Source organism: Vanellus vanellus (assembly GCF_965231255.1).
Source record: "Vanellus vanellus genome assembly, chromosome: 4".
In the NCBI taxonomy this organism is placed as follows: Eukaryota; Metazoa; Chordata; class Aves; order Charadriiformes; family Charadriidae; genus Vanellus; species Vanellus vanellus.
Window position 1 is genome coordinate 34,616,349 of NC_138909.1, and position 22,320 is coordinate 34,638,668.

Sequence of the window (22,320 nt, forward strand, 5' to 3'; positions counted from 1 at the left end):
GCTGAGCCCAAGTGCTGGCGCCATCGCCAGCCTCTGCGCATCGTTCTTTAACAGGGGCGCAGGCTGGGTTACTGAGGAGTGAAATCCTCAGGGGCAGTTTGGCTGTCAGGCAGCTTGCACCGCATTTAGGCAGAAATTGTGTAACACGCTTTCATGCTTTTAGTCTCCCACATACGTTTTAACAACCACTGTGATTTTTAGCATGACTTCACCCAGGTATAGCGATTTGCCTGGGCACAAGTTAACTGCTGTGATTATAGTTTTGGTTTGGGGAGGGGGTGAGGGGAGATATTTCTGTGTTGTGCTATAAACCGGGAGCTGGGGTGGCATCAGGAGCACTCCTGCTGCTGGTATTCTATTGTTTTAAAAACACAGCTTTCCCTGGATCGTAACCTAAATTATCACACAGTTTCGCAACGGCACTGTTTCTCTGCACAGCAAAATTACTTAGATCACCAAATCGTCAAACGGTTTTGCGTGGACATGTTTAACTTTGTAATTAGTGAGTCTGAAGAAGCCTTGTATCATTTTAAATAATTTTGTAATTAGTATGACTGCCTTCATCTCATTGATTCAGTAGGTTGGTAACCCTGCTGCTTAAGTACACATTGATTTTGTATTTGGCTATTTGATAGCTATTTGTTTTTCCCTAATTCCTGATCCTTATAGTTAGTAGTTTACTGAGCCAAACCAGTTCAGTAATACTTCAATATTTGACATCGATGTCTTGATCAAAGTGAATCGCATGCTTTTTATTACATGCTTTTTTAAATTTTTTTTTATTATTTTATTTTTTAGAAAAGGTGTCTTGTTGGTGCTTTTCGGATGAGAATTTCCAGTTAGTTACACAATGGTAGAGAAACCTGTCAGCCAGATGCATTGGTCTGGCAATTTGCAGCTGCTCTTGCATGTTTCTTGATTTGTCTCCTTCTCTCACCTGCAGCTGCCAGGTCTTACACCATGCTGGTCACTGGAGCGTGCCCCACGTTTTGTGGGACTGGCCTTCTCATGAGTGCCCTGGAAGGTCACGGCGAGTGTCCTGTGGCTGGCTGCTTGGAGAGAATGGCGTTATGTTCAAGCATGCCAGAGCTGGCAGTAGACATTTATTTCACAGCCGCCTGCTTTTATGCTGGCTGTTGTGAAATGAGTGCCGAATTCTGATGTCACAGTGGAAATGTTGAATAACAGCCAGGTTAAAGCAACATATTGCATCGCAGAGATAATGGGATTATTCACAGAAGTGGCGTGAGGAAGTTCCTTTGAACTTCTAACACTTACCCCAGCTGTTCTTCCCTTCTGGGAATGTTGTTTCAACATCTGAGGTTAAATGCCTTATTTGTAAACAAGTGGAGGGGGAAAAAAACACATTTTTTTCCTGTCTTGAGTCATTGCATGATTTTATTAGCTTGTCCTTTGCTGTGTTTCTACATTAGCTTTTAGCTGTTATGTGGAATTAGAGAGTAGATGATGGTGGTGCGTATCTCAGCCAAAGAAAATATTCTGTTGCGCCCCCTTAAAAGACAGGCATGTTAAAAAGCCATCGAGTAGTTCTTGCACACAGATGATATGAAGAACTACAGCAAACACCTGTGTGACCAAAGGTAGGTAGGCTTGATACGTCATAAAAGCTAGTGATACTCAACTTGTGTGTCTCACAGACTTTTCATCAGTCTTTCACAATGCATTTGTTCTGATTTGAGCTCTCACATCTCTAGACATATTTATGACAAGTTTGCATAAATATTCATCCTGCAGTTGTACTGCCCATGCAGTACAAAATTCCTCAGGAGTAGAAAAGGGAGGAGACAGTGGTTTGATGCAGCACCTTAGCCAGAGAACTTGAAGTGGCATAATCTATCTTCTACAGAGGTGTGCTGCATTGTTGTTGGGTTTGGGGAGTTTTTTGTTTCTCTGTGATAGGCGTGACTGCTTCTGATTTTTTTTTTGTTTTGTTTTCTAAGGGTTTTTCTGAATTGCTTACAGGAAAACAGTGAAGGTTTCCTGAGCAGGGCGCAACCTACAGTCAAATACCACAGCACGTTTTGGCTGACTTCTGTGGTGCCAGAAGTACATCCTGGTGTTCCCCACTCATTACACCTTTCCTTTGAACAGTCATCCTGAAGGGCGGTGGTTCAGTGAAGAGAGAGGAGGAAGATCAGGATATATAGAAACATATCTCTGTGGGAAGAGTAGGTGGTGCAGGAAGGAATGCGCTTACTTCTGGGCTGGGGCTGAGGAAAAGTTCAAGTAAATCGTACTCTGCCCTGCGCAGGGGAAGCTGGTCCCATAGGGTGCTGATGAGGAAAAGTTAGGACAGGACAGAGGCACTGAGGAAGTTCCAGTCTGGTTTCCATTCTTCTGCCACACAGGAGATGAGTATGCTGGCCTTCAGCTCTCTCAAGACTTTAAGCAAGTACATAAGTGTCTTTATTAACCCAGAGAAAAGTTACCGGCGTGTCACAGCCCCAAGTGCTCCAGGGACTTAACAGAAGCATGACTTCCCCAGCTCTGACAAACGGCTGTGGTGGAAAAATACTGTACTCCAGACAGAATACTGGCTCTGGGGCTGCTGCTGCTTGTCTTCTGGATTTGCTTTTTACAGAATGAGAACCTACCTGCTGCCTCTCAACATGTATTTACAAAAGCCTTAATGCCGTAGCTGCCGCTCACTGTGGGTTTGTGTCTAACTCCTCAGCTCCAGGGAGCTGTGGTTTCTCGTTGTTCACTTTCCAGATTACAGTTTGAAGCATGCCACTTGGTTTTACTGTGAAGCTGCAATTAGGACTAAGAAGGAGAGCGCTGTGTGTGATTTGTTAGAGGCTTACAGTAAAGAGGGGGATAGAGGAGGAGGAGGATGTTACATCAGCTCACTTTGAGAGTCTCACAGTGGACTTAAAAGGAAACACTAATACCACAGTCCAACTTTCTGTTGTAAACTCAAAAACTGGGAAAGTAGTCATTTTGGGTTAGACTGGCTTAGAGAGGAAAACAGAAACCAGGTACGAAGGAAATTCTGACTGCAGCACTCAATAAAAAATAAATTGTGAATGAAAACTCAAATCTGCAGGTAGCACTTTCCCTCCTGGATGGAGAGCTCGATAAAATGTTCTTCTTCCTCTCTTTTTCTCTACTTAGTCAGACTTTCTTTTGTCGCTGTACTGGAGGCAGGTATTTCTCAGCAGCACTTTGCAAAGAGCTTCGCTCCTACCCCGATGCTAAGGCCCTGATGAGCAATGCATGCACCTCAGCAGATACAGAAATAAGCGCGCTTTTCTTCCACAAAAAAAAAAAAAAAGGGTCAAATGTTTGAAACACCACAACGCCCCCAATGCCGTTTGGAAACGTGCTTTAAATTTTAAATTTAAAAATGAGGATAAACACTGCTTCCAGCCTGCGGTGACCTGGAGCGGGGCGCTGGGGAAATGAATTCCCCTTCCCGCCGCTGCCATGCCGTCACTGCTGGCAGTCAATACCTCCCCTTACTCGCTTCAACTTTTCTCTTATTTCACCAGCATACCCCTAGATGGAAAAATCCCGGGGGAGCGAACGTTTACACTGCTTCACACTTCTTAAGTTCAGGCCGAGCGCTGCGCCACGTGGGGCTGGGCCGGGCCCTGGCACACCTGGCAGCGCCATCGGAGGCTTCCATGGCACAGGGCTGGGCTTTGCCTCGCCGACTCGACCCCGCGCCGCCCTGTCCGGCGCTCTGTTAACTTTTAAGCGTGCAAGGGCAGGGGACGCTCAGGATTCGCACCAGGCTTTGTTCCTTCCCCATGCCACGGGCCCCGCTAGCGTTACTTGGCTGGAAGCGGGTTTTGGCATGGTTGTTCCCCGCGGCGGCCCGGCGGTTCGGACCGAGCCCAGGCTCTCACACAGGCGGGCCGTTCCCGCTCGGCACCAAGCGGCAGCTGCCTGGGGGGGCGGTGATGCCGGGGTGGGGGGTCGCCGGGACCAGCCGCGGGGCCTGCCCCTCGTCCGCCATGACCCGGGGGAGCCTTGGTGAGGGAGATCCCCCTCTCTCTTCCTCGCACAGCCCTCCTGGCGGCTCCCGCGGGAGGGGCAGGGGGCAGGCCCTGCTCCCCTCGCAGGCCGCGGGGCGGGCCGGCAGGGCGGGCGGTACCCGCGGGCCGGGCCTCCCGCCTTGAGGGGGGCCGCCGTGGGCCGGGGAAGGCGGGGGCGCGCTCAGGGCGGGCTGCGGGAGCCGGCCCAGCCGCCGGCCGGTCATGGGGGCCGGGGCCCTGGCCATACGCGTGAGTAGGGGCTGGGAAGCCGAGGACGGGAGGCCGGGGATGGGGGGGGAGCGGCTGCGGAGCGCGGCCGGGCCGTGGGGAGCCGGGGGGGAGCGGCTGCCGGCTCCCTCCCGCTTTCCCTCCCTCTCTCCCTCCGCCGGGCTCCATCGCGGGTCAGCGGGGGGAAGAGAGGCCGGCCTGGGCCCGGTGCCTTCTCCTGGTCCCGAGCGCTCCCCTTCTTCCCGTTTGGGAAAGGTGATGAAGGTTAATAAAGGCGTTTCCAGGGGTTTGGGTGTTTCTGGTTCTTTTTACCTCTTGCCCGTTTTTTAGGCTAGCAAGCAACGGCGCTGTGTGGTTGCCTGTGTTAAAGTTGTCGGATGAGGTGGAAAAGTGCCTGCCTCTGGCGTATAAATAGCTTTTCTCAACTTCAGGCATGTTGTCTGGGTGGCACTGCGCGGCAGCATCGTGCGGAGATAAGTTGCTTTTTCCAGTCTCGGTGATCCGTAACGGTCGCATTAATGTTTGGACGAATTTTGCCAGTGTAAAATCACTTCTTCCATCTGTAAGATCGTATAACTTTGAACTCGCTGTTTTGAGGGAGTGATTTCATTTTGTTTTTGGTTAGGTACATATTTTGGATAACCATGCGTAATTTTTTGTTCCTAGTTAGCACATCCTTTCCAGATCCTGAAACAAGCTTAAAAATTTCCTATGCTGTTCCTGTGGACATGGGAGATGTCTCTTGGTTCTCTTGCAAATGTAAATAGTGAGTTTTCCCAAGTAAATCCAGCTCCGTGACTCAGGTTTTCAAATGCTGAAATGGAAACAGGCTGGAAACCTGTAACTGAGCAAGACTGTGAGCCTAATTGAAGGCCTTAATTGGAAAAGCTCCTCTGAGCATCACAGCTGCTCAGAAACTGCTCAAAGCATTTTTGCTGTCTTTTGAATTTACCCCAAGCTACATGATTTTTGCCTTGGCATGTGTCTGCTTGGAGTAAAAATCATATATTATTCATTTAATCCTGAATGGGAACATCTCTTTTTAAAAGCAATGTGATATTTTAATAAGTCAGTCAAATTTTAGTTCAAACACTGATGTATGTAGTGTTTATCGCAAGTATTTGTAAGGTGGTCACAGTAATGCTGCTTTTATTTATATATTGCAATTCTGTTTCACAAATACTAAAACACAACGACATTTATACAAGCAACATCTTTCATAAAGATCTGATAAGCATTGCGTAGGACCTGGGAGACACATGTGCTCCAAATAGCTGTGTTTAATAGGAAAACCACAGGAAAGTGAGTGAAATGAACTGCAAGATCATTTTATATTTGAAAGAAGGAGAATCATGTTTAATAGCAACACTACAGATGTTCATATTGCTTACAGACTGCAGTAAAAATATTGTCTCACAAATGAAGATATTTCAAGGGTTTGTTTAAAATAAAAGATGTATACCTTGCTAAAATCTGTCATAACACAGTCAAGTACCAAGACCTAGGCAAGAGGCTGAGCACTTCTTTGTGTTACTGTACAATATTCTGTATGTGTAAGGTTTCTACTACCTGTTTCTTAATAACATGCAGTAGGAATAAGTTCATTTTTAAGTGTCCAGCTAGGGGTGGACTTCTTAAATAGATTGAACTCTATGGAAGCACTTGCCCCTGGTTTCTCCAGTGTGATGTCAGAAACATGAGGAAATTCATCAATAAAAGAATGTTTGGGGTTTTTTTTAAGCAAGGTTTGCTGAGTTGTACTGTGCTTGCCCATATTAGTGAAATAATGCTTAGGTATGGATGGAAATCACAGCTGTGGTAGGTGATGCTGCTGATCTGCCTTCTCGAGTTCTTTCCAAACCTAACAACGCTGTATGCTGGTTTAGGTTTCTGCCTATTATTGATCCTATGAATTAATTCTGTATTATGTTATTCCATTGGGTTTTAGTGGCTATGCTCTCATGTTTGTTTCCTCATTGCAACTCAAAACTTATGAGATTGTTGTGCCTTCAGAAGAACCTATGGGATGTATGCAGTTAAGGGTTTATTGTGGAGTGTTTTTTCCACCCCCTTTATCATGTGAGATTAGATTACATACTCCTTGTCTAACCCTAAAACATTAGTAATTGCATTTCAGATGTAACAGATACTAAAAATAACATAAGATCTTTCATAAGGATCCATGTGGGGAGTCCTGCACTTGGGCCACAACAACCCCATGCAACGCTACAGGCTTGGGGAGGAGTGGCTGGAAAGCTGCCTGGAGGAAAAGGACCTGGGGGCGCTGGTCAACAACCGGCTGAACATGAGCCAGCAGTGTGCCCAGGTGGCCAAGAAGGCTAATAGCATAATTTCCTGTATTGGGAATAGCGTAGCCAGCAGGACTAGGGAAGTGATTGTCCTGCTGTACTCAGCACTGGTGAGGCCCTAACTTGAGTACTGTGTTCAGTTTTGGGCGCCGCGGTATAAGAAGGCTATTGAGGTACTGGAGCGTGTCCAGAGAAGGGCAACAAAGCTGGTGAAGGGTCTTGAGAATAAGTCTTAATGAGGAGTGGTTGAGGGACTTGGGGTTGTTTAGTCTGAAGAAAAGGAGGCTGAGGGGAGACCTTATCGGTCTTTGCAACTATCTGAAAGGAGGTTGTAGAGAGGTGGGTCTCTTCTCACAAGTTACAACCGCTAGGACAAGAGGAAATGGCATCAAGTTGCGCCAGGGGAGGTTTAGGTTAGACATTAGGAAAAACTTCTACACTGAAAGGGTTATCAAAGACTGGAGCAGGCTGCCCAGGGAAGGGGTTGAATTGCCATCCTTGGATGTATTTAAAAGCTTTCTAGATATGGTGCTCAGGGACATGGTTTAGAAGTGGGCCTGGTAGAGTTAGATAACAGTTGGACTTGATGATCTGAAAGGTCATTTCCAGCCATAATGATTCTATGATTCTGTCACCTCACCTGACAGTGGCCAAAATGAATCCCTAGGGAATAGCATCTGGAAGAAGGGTGCAGTGAACCTTCTCCAGGGTACTCTCCCAGACTGTGACAGGCATCCTGGAGACAGCCTGAACTAATGGTTGGCTATCAGGATTTTTTGTGTTCGTGTTTGTCCAGTTACTTTGGTAACCCTTGCGAACTGCATGAGTTACAAAAGCAATCTCCTACAAGTCCCAATTACTTGTAACAAGCTTCCATACAAAAATGTCTTTCTCCCTTATCTTAACTACAGACTCTTTTCCTCTTAGTTACTCTTCTAGTTTTTTCTCTGTTCATTTATATTTTAATACTTCGCAGAGATTTTCCTATTGATTGAAAGGAAGTGAGACCACAACCTTATTCTGGAGCGTAAAAGCCAGTTTTGATGGATGTGCTTATGTTGTAACTATTTCTGCAGCAAATGTGACTAACGCATGTTTTTTCCTTGGCTCCTTTAAGCAAAGCAAATCGGCTGTGAGATTGAAGGAGGACATGAAAAAGATAGCTGCACTTCCACTGAACAAGCAGAGGGACACGACCTGTCCAAAGGTGTTTGGTGTGAGTCTTCTGGAGCTCCAGCAGCAGGGACTGAGCAAGAATGGCATCCCAATAGTTGTGTGGAATATAGTTGAGTACCTCACCCAGCATGGTAAGCTTAATGGAGTCACTTTTGCTTAGTAGCACTTGTTATGGGAGACTCTTCAAAGGGAGGGATCTGTCTCTTTTGTGGTACAGGGACTGAATAAGGTTGTGGCACTAAACACATGCAAAGAATGTTACTGTACATGGTTTGCTGCTTTTGCTTTTTGCCTTGATGCTGAACTTACTTTGTAATAGGATGTTTGTAGAGGGACACTACAGTGTTACGAAGCAGGACACTCTCATAAGTAAGCTGTTCAGTTCATAAATGGAATGTATTTCATTTGTGAAGGTTTGTGTCATTTTCTAGTTGCAAAAAATTTGTAACACTTTCTGACAGTGAGAAGACATAAATATCTATATAGAGAAATTCACGTGCTCACACCTACCCCATCAGACTACATTACTGAATAGGAATACATGTTCTTACAAGTTTGTAGATAGATTCCAGTTATTATTAATCCCTTCAGGGTAGTAGGTGTCCAATGCTTAGTTTCTCTTTGCATTCATTTAATAGGACTTTAGTTGCTGTTGTTGAAATACATCTCTGCAGAAATCTAGAGCAGCATTTACCACTGAGTAAAAAAACTGGCTGGAGGGCCGAGCCCAAAGAGTTGTGGTGAATGGAGTTAAATCCAGTTGGCAGCCAGTCACACGTGGTGTTCTCCAGGGGCCAGTACTGGGGCCTGTTCTCTTTAATATCTTTATCAACAGTGTGGACGAGGGGATCAAGTGCACCCTCAGTGAGTTTGCAGATGACAACAAGCTGGGCGGGAGTGTTGATCTGCCTGAGGGTAGGAAAGCTCTAGAGAGGGATCTGGACTGGCTGGATTGATGGGCCAAGGCCACTGGTATGAGGTTCAACAAGGCCAAGTGCCGGGTCCTGCACCTGGGTCACAACAACTCCATGCAGCACTACAGATTTGGGGAAGAGTGCCTGGAGAGCTGCCTGGTGGAAAAGGACCTGGGGGTGTTGGTCGATGGCCAGCCAAATGTGAACCAGCAGCATGCCCAGGTGGCCAAGAAGGCCAACAGCATCCTGGCTTGTATCAGAAGTAGTGTGGCCAGCAGGACTAGGGAAGCGATCATCCCTTTGTACTTGGCACTGATGAGGCTGCATCTTGAGTAATGTGTTCATTTTTGGGCCCCTCACTACAAGAAAGACATTGAGATGCTGGAGTGTGTCCAGAGAAGGGCAACAAAGCTGGTGAGGGGTCTAGAGCACAAGTCTTGTGAGTAGTGGCTGAGGGAACTGGGGTTGTTTAGTCTGAAGAAAAGGAGGCTGAGGGGAGACCTTCTTGCTCTCTACAACTATCTGAAAGGAGGTTGTAGTGAGGTGGCAGTCGGTCTCTTCTCCCAAGTAACAATTGATAGGACAAGAAGAAACGGCCTCAAGTTGCACGAGGGTGGACTGCGAACTGGCTGAAGGAGAGAAGCCAGAGAGTCGTAGTCAATGGGACAGAGTCCAGTTGGAGGCCAGTAACCAGTGGAGTGCCTCAAGGGTCGGTACTGGGGCCCATATTATTCAATATATTCATCAATGATTTAGATGAGGGAATTGAGTGTACTATCAGCAAGTTTGCTGATGACACTAAGCTAGGAGGAGTGGCTGATACGCCAGAGGGCTGTGCTGCCATCCAGAGAGACTTGGACAGGCTGGAGATTTGGGCAGGGAATAACTTAATGAAATACAACAAGGGAAAGTGTAGGGTCCTACATCTGGGCAGAAACAACCCCAGGTTCCAGTATAGGATGGGGAGCTACCTGTTAGAGAGCAGTGTAGAGGAAAGGGACCTGGGGGTCCTGGTGGACAGCAGGATGACCATGAGCCAGCACTGTGCCCTTGTGGCCAAGAAGGCCAATGGCATCCTGGGCTGTATTAGAAGGGGGGTGGTTAGCAGATCGAGAGAGGTCCTCCTTCCCCTCTACTCTGCCCTGGTGAGACCGCATCTGGAATATTGTGTCCAGTTCTGGGCCCCTCAGTTCAAGAAGGACAGAGAGCTGCTGGAGAGAGTCCAGCGTAGGGCAACTAAGATGATTAAGGGAGTGGAGCATCTCCCTTATGAGGAAAGACTGAGGGAGCTGGGTCTCTTTAGTTTGGAGAAGAGGAGACTGAGGGGTGATCTTATTAGCGTTTATAAATATATAAAGGGGGAATGTCATGAGGATGGAGCCAGGCTCTTCTCAGTAGCGACCAATGATAGGACAAGGGGTAATGGATTCAAGCTGGAACACAAGAGGTTCCACTTAAATTTGAGAAGAAACTTCTCAGTGAGGGTGACAGAGCACTGGAACAGGCTGCCCAGGGAGGTTGTGGAGTCTCCTTCTCTGGAGACATTCAAAACTCGCCTGGACGCCTTCCTGTGCAACCTCATCTAGGTGTTCCTGCTCCAACAGGGGGATTGGACTAGATGATCTTTTGAGGTCCCTTCCAATCCCTAGCATACTGTGATAGATTGGCTATTAGGAAAATTTTCTTCACAAAAAGGGTTGACAAGCACTCGGACAGGCTGCCTAGGGAAGTGGTTGAGTCACCATCCCCAGAGGTATTTAAAAGACGTAGACATGGTGCTTAGGGACATGGTTTAGTGGTGGACTTCGTAGTGTTAGGTTAACAGTTGGACTCAATCTCAAAGGTCTTTTCCAACCTAAATGATTCTGTTGTTGGTGCACAGATCCACTGGCAGTTGTTAAGCAATGGAAAAGATTTTGTGGAGGCAATTTCATCTTGTAAGGAGCTGCATCTGGTTTTACCCTAAGGTTTTTCTTTTAGCTACTTAGTAAAGATAATCCAATTGCAGAGCCTTAGATTCCATGTCTGTATCTTGATAGACCCTTAGAAGCTGGTAGATGCAAACATGGCTTGAAAGTTAGCTTGGATTAAGGTACAGTGCAAATTTAAAATATGATCCTACCTTTACACATCAGCATCTTGCTTGATCTAGTTCGGCTTGCCTTAAAGTGGTCTGCTAGAACACTGAAAGAGCAAAGGTGGAAAACATTTTTGCATCATTTAGGTTTAATCAAAACCAGAAGCTGACAAATGCTCTTGACTGCAAGTTGTGGGCTGTACTCTGTGTTCCATAAAAAGATCTGAATCCCACGCAAGTGTTTCCCAAATATGAACTAAACAAGCCAAGTCCTCTAGTCTGCAGCAAGAGCTAGGCTTCTGAACACCAAGGTGATTATCCAGCCCCAATAAAGGTATAATTCATTCTCTTTCTGAAAAGTGCAAGCAAGCTCTCAAGATGCCTGCTTACATGGGCAGTTCCTGACATGGGTTTCCTGTGCCTGCCTAATGTTTGTTTTGTGAATTAATGGTGAAGTTAACTGTGAAGACATTTTTAACAGAGGCCGAGGTATGAATTCAAACTATTTGGGGGCAGAGTGTTCCATGAATCGTGGTTACTGTTTGTTCAGTGTTGTCTTACAACTCCTATTCTGCAAAGATGCTGTAATAGACATTGTATCACAGTATCACACAGTATCACAGTATGCTAGGGATTGGAAGGGACCTCAAAAGATCATCTAGTCCAATCCCCCTGTCGGAGCAGGAACACCTAGACGAGGTTGCACAGGAAGGTGTCCAGGCGAGTTTTGAATGTCTCCAGAGAAGGAGACTCCACAACCTCCCTGGGCAGCCTGTTCCAGTGCTCTGTCACCCTCACTGAGAAGAAGTTTCTTCTCAAATTTAAGTGGAACCTCTTGTGTTGTAGGGCTTTTTAAAACTGGACCATTTCAGAGTCTGTCTTCTAGCTCATGAGGAACTGACTACCCATTTGTAAAAGCTGAGCTCACTATTGGGCAGCTACATCCTTGAACTAAGTTTCCATTAAGTTGCCTATTTTCAAATTTATAAATAAAACCAAGTTTTCCTATGCTGAATTTAGTAGTATCTGATCATTGTTACCAGCCTGTTCTAGCTGCAATTTTTTTCTGTAAATGACTGAGGAAGAACAAAGGAAGTTCTGTCTGCATGGGGACTCTGTCCGTTGCTCACTCATTGCTGCAGAAATGAAAATCATTATTGAGATGTGGTGTTTGCTGCTGCCCCCAAGATGGCAGTACAGCATGTCACATAAGAATGTGTTTTGTTGTGAATACAGGAATATAGGGTCTGTAAGCAGTATCTTATATTGGTCTAGCAAAATGCTTGTGTGCTTGTACTTTTATTTTTTTCCTTACTAGATCAGTTTGTCTTCTAGTCCAATAAAGAGGTTATTTCTCCCTACAAACTCTGCTGCATCAGTATTGATTTCTAGGATTGGAAGCATTCTGTCAGGCTGCTGCTTTGTGATGTCGGCTCTGAACTGATGAAAACCGTATATATTTTGATTCTTTCGGTGTTACGCTTCTGAAGAAGAATAAGCAGGTCTATACACATAGTGTTAGAAAAGGCAGAATTTTTGAGGTGAAAGTGTTTTAGAGAAAAATTAACTTATTGAGTTCAGCTTTAGGCACTTGCTTTATTGAAGGTTTTGAACCTTAGCATATGCCTAGAAAGTGTTGTTTGTTACAGTATGATTAATCTGGCTTCCTCCGTTGAAACCTCCTTCTTTCTGCTTGTCCCTCACTGGGTGTGGGGTGTCTGGCCTGAAGTTATCAATACCTCTTCTTTTTCATTGTGAAATACTTTGGGCTTCATGTTGTCTGAAATACATATTTGCTCACTGAGATTTGCTATCGTAAATTTGCAGTGCTCATTATGGAGTTACTGCTGCAATCAGCATGCATTCAGATATGCTCACTTCATGATGGTCACAGGTAAGAAGCTGTTACCCTACAGCATGAAGCTGGAAGTAGTCACATATGCATCTTTGGCAGAGTCCCACTGAAGGTAATGGGCTACTTGCAAAAGTGAAACAACGGAACTGTTTTGTAGAGGTGCGAGGTTATAGCAATGCCACTGAGTTTTGTGGGTTTTCAAAGAGTATCCTGGGCCTCAAGATCTGGTCACTAGTATTTGTTAACTATCATAATCCAATTACTTGACTAGAAGGGATTTTTTGGGGGGGGAAATAGTATATTTTTTTAAAACTTTGTTGTATTAATTGCTGTCCATTGTATTGTTACAAGTGTATTATTCACACTAGAATATCTGTTTCATCATATCACTGGGACGTCTTAGTTCAGATCAATCTCATATGCAACATATAATTACAGGTATGACGCAGGAAGGCCTCTTCAGGGTAAATGGCAGCATGAAAATGGTAGAACAGTTGCGTCTGCAATATGAGCGTGGAGAAGAGGTGGAACTTGTTAAAGATGGTGATGTGTACTCAGCAGCCAGTCTGTTGAAATTATTTTTGAGAGAGTTACCAGATGGGATTATCACCTCTGCCTTACATCCCAGATTCATTCAGCTTTACCAGGGTAAGTGAGAGGTAAAATCTTCATCCTTCAACACTCTTTCTTTCTGGTTAATTGGTTATGCAGTGAGCATAACCAATACTCTCTTAGTTTACCTACTTTGTTCTGCGTTTTCTTTGACTTTAACTCTCACTTGCTCACAGAGTGCTCACAGATGTGCTATTCTGTTACAAGAGACAGAAGATTCTTTCTTATGTGTTTGGTAAAGTCTGGGCTATTTCTCATTTTCCAATCCAGTTATATCTGCTGAATATAAACTGAAACAATTAGCTGGTTTCTTTGAGCAAGCTTGTAGACAATAACTGCAGTCTCGTTAGGACACAGGTTTGCTTCTGTTTTGCTAGGGTGATTTCTGGCAATTTCATTCTAATGGACTCTGAAAAAGTTGTAACAACTTCATCTACTAATCAAATTGAATATCCATTGGGCTCAAAGCATACATTGTCTAAGCTTCTACTTCTCACTAAGTAATGTGCTTGTCTGTCAAAAAATGAGCCAGTTTGTAAGGTAACAGCAGACTATGTTTTATTCCCCATCATAACACACAATGTAGAAGACTTCTTTTTTCTTTCTTTTTTTTCTCCCCCTTGAAGTGGTGGATCAACCATAAGAAAGAACATCACTTCTGCTTTAGAAGCTTGAAACTTGCACAGCTGTCTGTCAAATGATTTCTTAATCTAATTTGTCTGCATCAGTCTGTGGTGGTGTTGTGTGGAATACGTGGTGGTTGGCCCTGTTCCTTGACCATGTGGGTCAGTGGCAGTTCTTTTCTCTTGCTGCAGGCGGTTGATGCCTCTTCTTGCTGCCTTCCTAAGAAGCTGCAAAGTGAGCGGGTAAATATTACTAGAGATGTGCTTTTTTTCAGTAAAGCAGGCAAGTGTGATGCATGATGCAGGGGAAGAATGTGCGCTCTGATGTGCATCTGCAGTGGAAGGCCGTGCAAGGTTCTCACACTCTTGTCGTGAGGTTTCCCTTCTGCTTTTCCTGCCTGCAGTGGAAATGAAGTTTAGCCATTGCTTGGAAGAGGGAGAACACAACCATGTCCTTTCTTTCTTGTTTGGGGCAGTACAGACTGTTGAGGGTGCACTAGAGAAGAGCTCTGTGCCTTCCCTTGAGTGCAGGCATTTCAGCTTGAATCAGGTTGCATGTGGGCTGTGTAAAATACCTTCCTCATTTAGCGAATCTTTCTAGGGCCGAAGCATAGGGTGCAGGAAGTGTTGTGGAGGAAGGTGCCATTGTTTTAGAAAGTGCTTTTTTTCTGGTCATAGCTGTGCTTTCTTTTGGGTCTTTTAGATTTTACCAGGTCTGACTCATGAGCTGTATTTAATTATGTTCTTTCTTGTAAATCACCGTTTCAGTGAAAATTTTGTTTAAGTCGTGCCTTCCCTGTTTTACATCCCTGTCCCCACAAACATCATACTCATGTATTGCACCAGGAACTACTGATGTACTTCGTGAACAGTGCTGTTTGTGGAAAGTTTCATTCTTACTTCCCACAGGAAATGCAAAATCCTCCCAGTACTTTCTATGGAAATGAGATAGTTATCCTTACTTAGCAGTTTCAGCCACCGAGCTTTTTCTGGAAGAGTCAGTCCAACTGTGACGTGTCTTCATAGTGAAGTTTGCCTGTATTGCAAAATAAGCTCCAGTTATAGTCCCATTATAATTTTGACTAGGAAAAGAAAATCTTATTTGAAAAATGCCAGATTGGCTGTTATGGCAGGGGGGAGGCTTTTGTAAAGTTTGGAGAAAACTGAAGATTTTTTCATGCCCCAGAAAATATAGCATAAATGAGTTGCTATGAAAGGCACTGATGACTTTCATTGGGTTCAGATTAGTTTAAGTGGTAGATGGGCCTTTGTTTACAGTTAAATGATCAACCAGCTATGCAGGATTAAAGGAGTTATCTATTCACTTACCAAAGTATGTACAAGGGTAGTTGTTGCAAAATGGTACCAAGAGGGTGCGTGCATGGGTGTTCTTTCTGTAAACTATGAAGAAAGTAGGTCAAGCTGTTTCTGAGCCAACAGGTTATTAAAAAATAACTTTGAATCTGTAGCCACTTCGCTGCATGTCTACAGTGAAGGCAATTACAAGCTCTGTTGCAACCTCTGTATTCCCTTCTGTTGAAGCTTTGCATGGGAAATGTTTTTTTGGGATTATATTCCTTTGGAATATTTTCAGGGATTGGTATCAGCATTTTTTTAAGCCAGCTGAGATCTTGGCCTGAGAATAACATACAATTACTTTAGTTCCTGTAAAAATTGTTAGGGAGTGATTACTCTAGTTAAAAATAGCTGGACTGAAAAGTACAAATTTTACCTGTGGCTGTAACCCATTTTAATTCCAGGTATAGTCTTTGTTACGAAATCAAAGAGTAAATAATCTTCCCTTTATGAAAAAGCGGGAACTTGACCCATTGGTAGTTCAGGACGTCTGTGCAGCTGGTTTGGCATGCTGTCTGCAGCCTGTGCAGTGTCGCGTGAAACGGAGCTCTGCACGCTGCCCCCAAATCCTGACGCATTGCTGTTTATATAAATATTCAGTGTAATGCCAAGACTATTCAGTTCCAGAAGACATCACATAGCGTATCCTAAAGGCCATTTGGTGTGTCCTGACATTCTTTCTCTGCCCTTGGGGAAGGGCAGTGGCAGTGGGAGCTGAGAAAAACCTCCCTCTGTAAATGATGTTGATCGGAGATGTGTGTAACAAGTGCAAGCCAAGGACACACTGATAGTGATCTTTGTGTTGTCTGGTCTCCTCGAAGTGTCTGACAAATATGAAGGCTGCTCCTTGCGGGGAGTCCTGGAGTAAAAAATGTTCATCACAATCTCTTCTGTGACTGAGGCTTCACTGTAGAGCAGAGCTGTGACTGCCTGTACAGAACAGGCTGTGCTTACAGAGCAGTGAAAGTTTCTTTCAGAAATGTCAGCTGGCAGAAATCAGCAGCCCCCATACAGCAATCCCTGCTTGAACTTGTTTATTCCTTTTGGCTTTTAATTCCTTATCTTTTATATCGTGATCGCTGACTCTTAAAAAATTTGTACATACGAGGAACTGTATGCACAGCTCGTATCCCCTTTCATGGGTCACTTGCTTTCAGCAAGACAGGTTGCTATTGTACTTTTCCTTTTTAGCATACAGAAAGCTTTTCCCTTCTGTGAATTTCTTTTTTGTCCTTGTTGTTGCATTCCATCCTCCAGCGGGGATACAATGAAATGTGTGCTCTTTTCTTTGTTTGGTACTCAGTCTAATTAAGTTAAATGCTATTTGATCACTCTGGCTTCTCGACATTGCTCCGTCCTGGAGAATTTATGTTTTTCAGTGGGCAGCAGCTAGATGTGAGTTCTATCTCACATACCTCCTCCTGCTCGCAGCCTGCCATGGCTGGCAAGGTTTTGTCTGGTGCCTATGAGCAGCCCTGCTAGTTTCTGGGAGAAGGATGGGAGGTGGCAGAAGGAAACTCCCTCCCAGGTGGCTCCCACCTGCATCAACAGGTCACTTTAGGGAATGCTTAGTAGCCAGGAGCTGTTTGAGTTATATGAACAAGTAGAACCAAAAATATAGGTTGTGTTGGGGGATTTTAGAGGCCACATTTCAACCTGAACAGTGACTGTGAAAATGAATGAATGAGTGTGAAAGTGAATAGAAGAGAACTGACCCTTTAATCATAGTAACCGCAGCAGTGCAGCAAATCAGATTTGCTAGATGTCTGTGGTTCTCCAGGCTTTTGTGGCATGATTTTAACCTTTTCCTTTGGCTTTTATTTTGGTGTTATCAGGACTAGTTTCAAACGAGAGAAAAAACTTCTGTTTTCCACATGCTTGTTATGCGGTAAAAACTCTTGGAACTGGATTTCTTATGCAGACGATGACACGCAGCAGAGCTGCAAAAGAAGGGAGAGTGCTCTGCTCCCAATATGTAGGAATGAAGCATAAATATAGTGCTGTGAAGTGCCATAATGATCCAGAGCGAGGGGTCTCAAGTTGGATTGTGATGACAACCTTCCTATGATGAGGACTTCCAGCATTTCTGCTACTGGTGGCAACAAGGCAGGATTATTTTTTTTCCTCTGTGGCAGGATCATGTCTGAAGCAAACTGCTTCTTGGCAGAGGGAGGCTGAAGTCCCTTTTCTCGTAGATGCGGAGGTGGAAAGAAATGCTTTGATTCCTCCGACAGCCTGGTGGGTGCAGTGGTACTGCAATGTACAACCTGTTGCCTGTGTGCTGAAAATTAACTTCCTAGGGCGCGTTGATAGCTACAAACAGATGTAAGCTTTTATGTCTGCTCTCCAAGCTGGTAGTATGCAAGGCAGCTAAAAGCTATGCAGACATGGTAGCATGACACTAAGTCCTAGACTCTCTTCCTCGCCTCACAGCAGAGATAATTAGCTAGGGCATGGCACCACACTGGTACGGTTTTAGTGCTTCCAGGCTGGAGTTGTTTGGGGTCAGACCATTTGAGACATGAGCAAAGCAATTACACGCACCTGTCTGCAGTCATCTGTACCTTCAGTGATGTTCAGGCAGCATGCTCTGCAGGGGGAAGGAGTAGCATGAAGAGGGATGGATTGGGGAATTAGATCGTGTCTGTAGCATGTCAAAGAAACTCAATATGTTCAGAAATAGGATGAACCATTGGAAAATATGCCTCTCTTGTTGTGATCTGTGGGTGTATACTGAAATTAAATGAGACTGAAAACACCCTTGGAAATGTGTCTGTGCCTCCTACGCTGTCGAGGCTCCTGTTTCTAGTTAATTAACATTTTTAGAGAGACTACCTCTCCTTTTGAGTTGTCTCCTTGACTTGTCCCTCAGTAGTGAGTCCCTAGTTCAGCTTTGAGGTGTCACGCAGCCCTTGCTGTCTTCCTTGGCCCTCTTCCACACTGTGTTCTGTGTCCTCTGGCTGCTGAGCCTAGACGTGGCCTGAGGCTGCTGGTTTTGTTCCCTTCCTCAGCCCAGAAACTACCATCTCATCCCTGGTTTCAAGCCCTTCCTGGCTGCTCATCTAGCTAGGCTTCTCTTGCAGACCTCTGCTGGGGTGTCATCTGCCTCACATGGCTTCTAGCAAGCTCCCAAAATAAAAAAGTGAATGCTTTTGACTCAGCCTGGAGAGAACCTTCCCCTTAGCCTTCATTCTTCTTCTACTCCTTTCTCCTTCTGTCTGGTGTATTGGGCAAAATGTTCAAAAGAGCTTCATGTGCTGTGCTTGAAAATCATGAGTGTGTTGGTAGCTGGGCATATCTGGAAATATAACTTGAATTTAGGTTCCTGAATTGCCTTTGAAAATCTGGCACTCTGCTGTTTCCACTATTGACAAGCTCGTGTCTCGTCTCAGGATGCTGCAGAGACTAAAGCATCTGCTTAGATTCATGTCACCCTCTTTAATATGATTGAATAAGAAAGGCTGTACTTGGTAGTCTTGACTTCCATGGGACAGCTTGTACTTCACAAAATTAGGCGTGTACATAAGCTTAGGGCTTTGGTACACTTGATCTTTGTCTGCATGGTAGCATAAACAGCTCTGGTGCTCTACCATTTCTCTGATAGTCAGTACCAGCTGAGTAAGCCTTAGTGACTGACTTTGAAGCAAATTGAAAAATTGTGTAGCAGGTGGACAAAAGGAGGAGGAACGCTCCAAGCAATTGGTTGTCATGACTCAAGACTGGTTTTGCTCTCTAATAAGTTGAAAAGCTGTTTTATTTGAAGTAATACGGCCATGGATAGCAGAGGTACACTTGTCCTGGAAAATGTACAGTGTGTGGAATACTGTGTACACATGTCAGTTTCCAAATTCACCATGAATTGTAATAGTAATTTTTAAAAATAAAAGGTGAAATCCATGAAATAAGTGTCAGCAGCAGGAGAATTAACAAATTAGTTTTGACTTTGATTGTATTAGGAGAAAGGCTTGAGTTCCTTCCCTTGGTTTTTCACTGGAAAAGGAGGAGAGAGAGGAAAGCTCTATTTTCTCTCTTCCGTTTCACAATGACAAGGAATTTCATGGCTTAGTAAATGAGGCTTGCTGCCTCATGTTGTTCAGTGTCTCTGTGTCCTTTAATTGGGGTAATTTTTCAAGATCTTACAATCTGCTATCTGTCTCTGTTCTTGAAAGTACAAAAATGAACAAAGGTTTGGCTGTGCCCAGCGATAAGCATCTCTGATGTTGATCCACACTACGTAATATATCATGGTTAATGAACAGGGACATCGTGCCCACCAAATACAACTGATGCTATGAGGCCAATAGCTGTGTTTGTTGTCAGAGTGCAAACCTGTGTTCGGAATGTTTTGTGGCAGTTATTAGCATCTTTCTAGTTTGGAAGGGATGGAAAATCCTTCAGTAAATGGAAAAGTACTTGTCAATCTATAGCCCCACTGGGAGGCGCAGAGAGGCAATTAGTTCTCAAGGGCATTCCCTAATTAGGTGGTGGAGTGATGGTGGTGGAAGAGGTGTTTTTTCTGAGATGGCTTTGGCTTTCCTTATCATAACTGCAAGCAATTTGTAGTGGAAAATAGTATGTGCTAGTTATTTTGTTATCTAAAGAGAACTATGTTAGGACATGAATTTTAATGATCTGGCTATGTGGAAATTAGTTGTGTTTTGTTTTTCCTTACGCTTCATGAAAAGATAATTAGTAATTAAGTCAGAGACTGTCCAGTTTGCTTTCATCAGTGCAAATACAAATCCAATTAAATTCCATATTGTTATTCCATTTAATACAGCCTTCAGAAACATCCTGAAATTCTGCAGTAGAAATAAAAATAATGAATCAGATTACTTACTGTTACCAAGTTGATTCATAGTAGCAAAGTCATGATTGTTTTTATTCTGTGTAGCTCTAAAAAATTTTGAGAGAAGTACTTGTGATGAGGAAAAAATGTATTTGCTTATTTATCTGCTTCATGCATACTTGATATTTGGCTTTTCTGAAGGAGTTAATTTTTTAGCTATGGAAGAAAAGGATATAATTAATCAGTTGGTAGAAATGTTTGGTCCTGTAATTTGACTGGCATTTTAAACTTTGGCCTGCTGTCATGAAAGAATTCATACTAAGTCTGTGGTACCAAAACAGATACATAAAAATGAATTCTCCATGCATATAAAAATGAATTCTCCATGCGTATAAAAAAGGCTTCTCTCACCAGGTACTGTATTATGCATGTCATATAAGGCAGAAAACTTAAGCTTGGAAGCAGATGAAATCCCGCAAGTTCAACTGTATGAAGTGGCCAGTATGCACCTACAAAACTCATTTATTTCCCAAACTACATGTGGGATAAATCCTGTTTATTATCCACAAAAATATCTGGTTGTAGGACAGAAATCATCTTGCTACTTAATGGTTGAGTTCTCAGGAGTCACTTCCAGATATTTTTATACAGACTGCTGATTTACATAGCTAACCACTTTTTAAGCATTCTCCCCCTTCAATACTGAGCAATCCAGCCCTGGAAAATTTCTGGGAAATGAAAAGTAAAAATGAAGATGAAACTTCTGAAGCATTTGTACATACCTTATGCTGTGTTCAAAGCACCTCCCTTTTGCCTCCTTAAATGTTAGGCAAATGTAAAATGTTCTTTGTTCCTACAAAAAAAGGCATGGGATGTTTTCCTGCCAGTCTTCTCTGCATGCTGATAGCAGGACATATAGCAGAGGTAGCAACTAGTTGCTGAAGTGTTTCAGATGCAGCCTGTTTTATTACATCTTTTTGACTAAAAACGAGTCTCGAAGATTGAGCAGGGTTTGGTCTTGACTGAATGCTGGGTGAATCTCCTCGCTAAGGATCATAACATTCTCTGAATGAAAAAATACCTTGTTACCCTAAGCATGGGGAAGATGTCTGTATTCCCATGGTAAGCCAGCAGCTACTTTGGGACCAGGCAATCTGTTACAGAGAGCACAGAGGGTTAGCATTTAGTGTGAGCTGACTTTGGCTTTGTAGAATAAAGACATCCTTCCAACCCCTAGAACTGCTTTATGTGCATCTCAATTGAAAAATCAGTTACCCAACAACAGTCTTGCAGCATGAACACCATCAACCTATACGGCCGAGAAAGAAGGAAAGTACTATAAATGCACAGTTGCCCTCATGTTAATGGACACTGCTTGTGGTTAGACTGGTGAGGAAAACCTTTGGGGCCTGAGGTCTTCTGTCTGGAAATGCTGTTGCACAAAAACCGAAGAACTCTGTGTATGGGAGAGTTTCAGTGAAATTTCATTTTGATGGAGAGTAAAAATTAATATTTCCAAGTGTTAAGGCATCCTGTTTTGGCATGAAGGGAAGGAAATACTGAATTGTTTTCAAAATTTTGCTTTTATTAATATGCAAACCCAAGATTTTGGTGGGTACAAATTACTTTTTGGAAGATGTTTTGGGGGTGGACGAGGGGAGCAAAGAATTTTGCAGGTTTTGAGTTCAATTCCAGAAGCAAAATGCAATTAAGTAGAAGCTGTGTGTGAGGCCAAGCTTGCGTTCACTGCCTGGATCTGTATAAATACAGCATCTGTGAAGTTCACGCAATTTTTGCTTTAAAAAGAAAAACAACCAAAAACCTGCATGAAAGAAAATTTACCTTAGTCATACTTGGATATTACTCAGTTCAGTATGGGAAACTTTTATCCATACTGAAATTCTAGAAGATTGTACAGTATAACAAGGCTATTCTCTAAAGTTATGCCAAGTTTTGGCTCATTATGGAGCGTAACACTGCCCTGAACAGCCTTTTTTCATAAGCAGGACTACTCACCTAAGACTTAGTACAGAGTTGTCACTCTGAAAAAAGATACAAAATTGAGCTTTTCATAAAATGTTCCCACAGAAAGTACTGTAGTACTGTTATTCTAACAATACCTGTGTTTCAGGAGACTCCTTGTTTTACTGTTCTTGCTTTCTTTTTGAAGGTTTTCATGAGAGGGGACACTAAAACAGAGTATGAGATGGGGTTTGGGAAGCAGAGATGACATCCAGAAGAAGCATAGAAGCTGGAGATCTGGTAGAGCTGGAGTTAAAGCAGATTTGGCTACAGACCGGGTGGGAATAAACATGCTCCAATGCTTTTAGCTATGGCCACTGCTGATTCTGCTCAGGAAAACAGTTACAACATAAAGGTG

At 43.8% G+C, this 22,320-nt stretch overlaps 1 protein-coding gene across 1 annotated transcript in view; it reads left to right on the forward strand.

The window, feature by feature from the left end:
• Positions 1-4,223: 4,223 nt before the first annotated feature.
• The window catches only part of FAM13A (family with sequence similarity 13 member A), a gene marked incomplete at its 5' end in the record, with an annotated part of 135,167 nt that continues 117,070 nt past the window's right edge, over positions 4,224-22,320 (forward strand). Inside the window, 3 exons of the mRNA XM_082482901.1 lie at positions 4,224-4,250; positions 7,656-7,845; positions 12,999-13,208. Of these exons, the coding sequence (XP_082339027.1) occupies positions 4,224-4,250; positions 7,656-7,845; positions 12,999-13,208 (427 nt within the window). The remainder of the gene's footprint in view (positions 4,251-7,655; positions 7,846-12,998; positions 13,209-22,320) is intronic.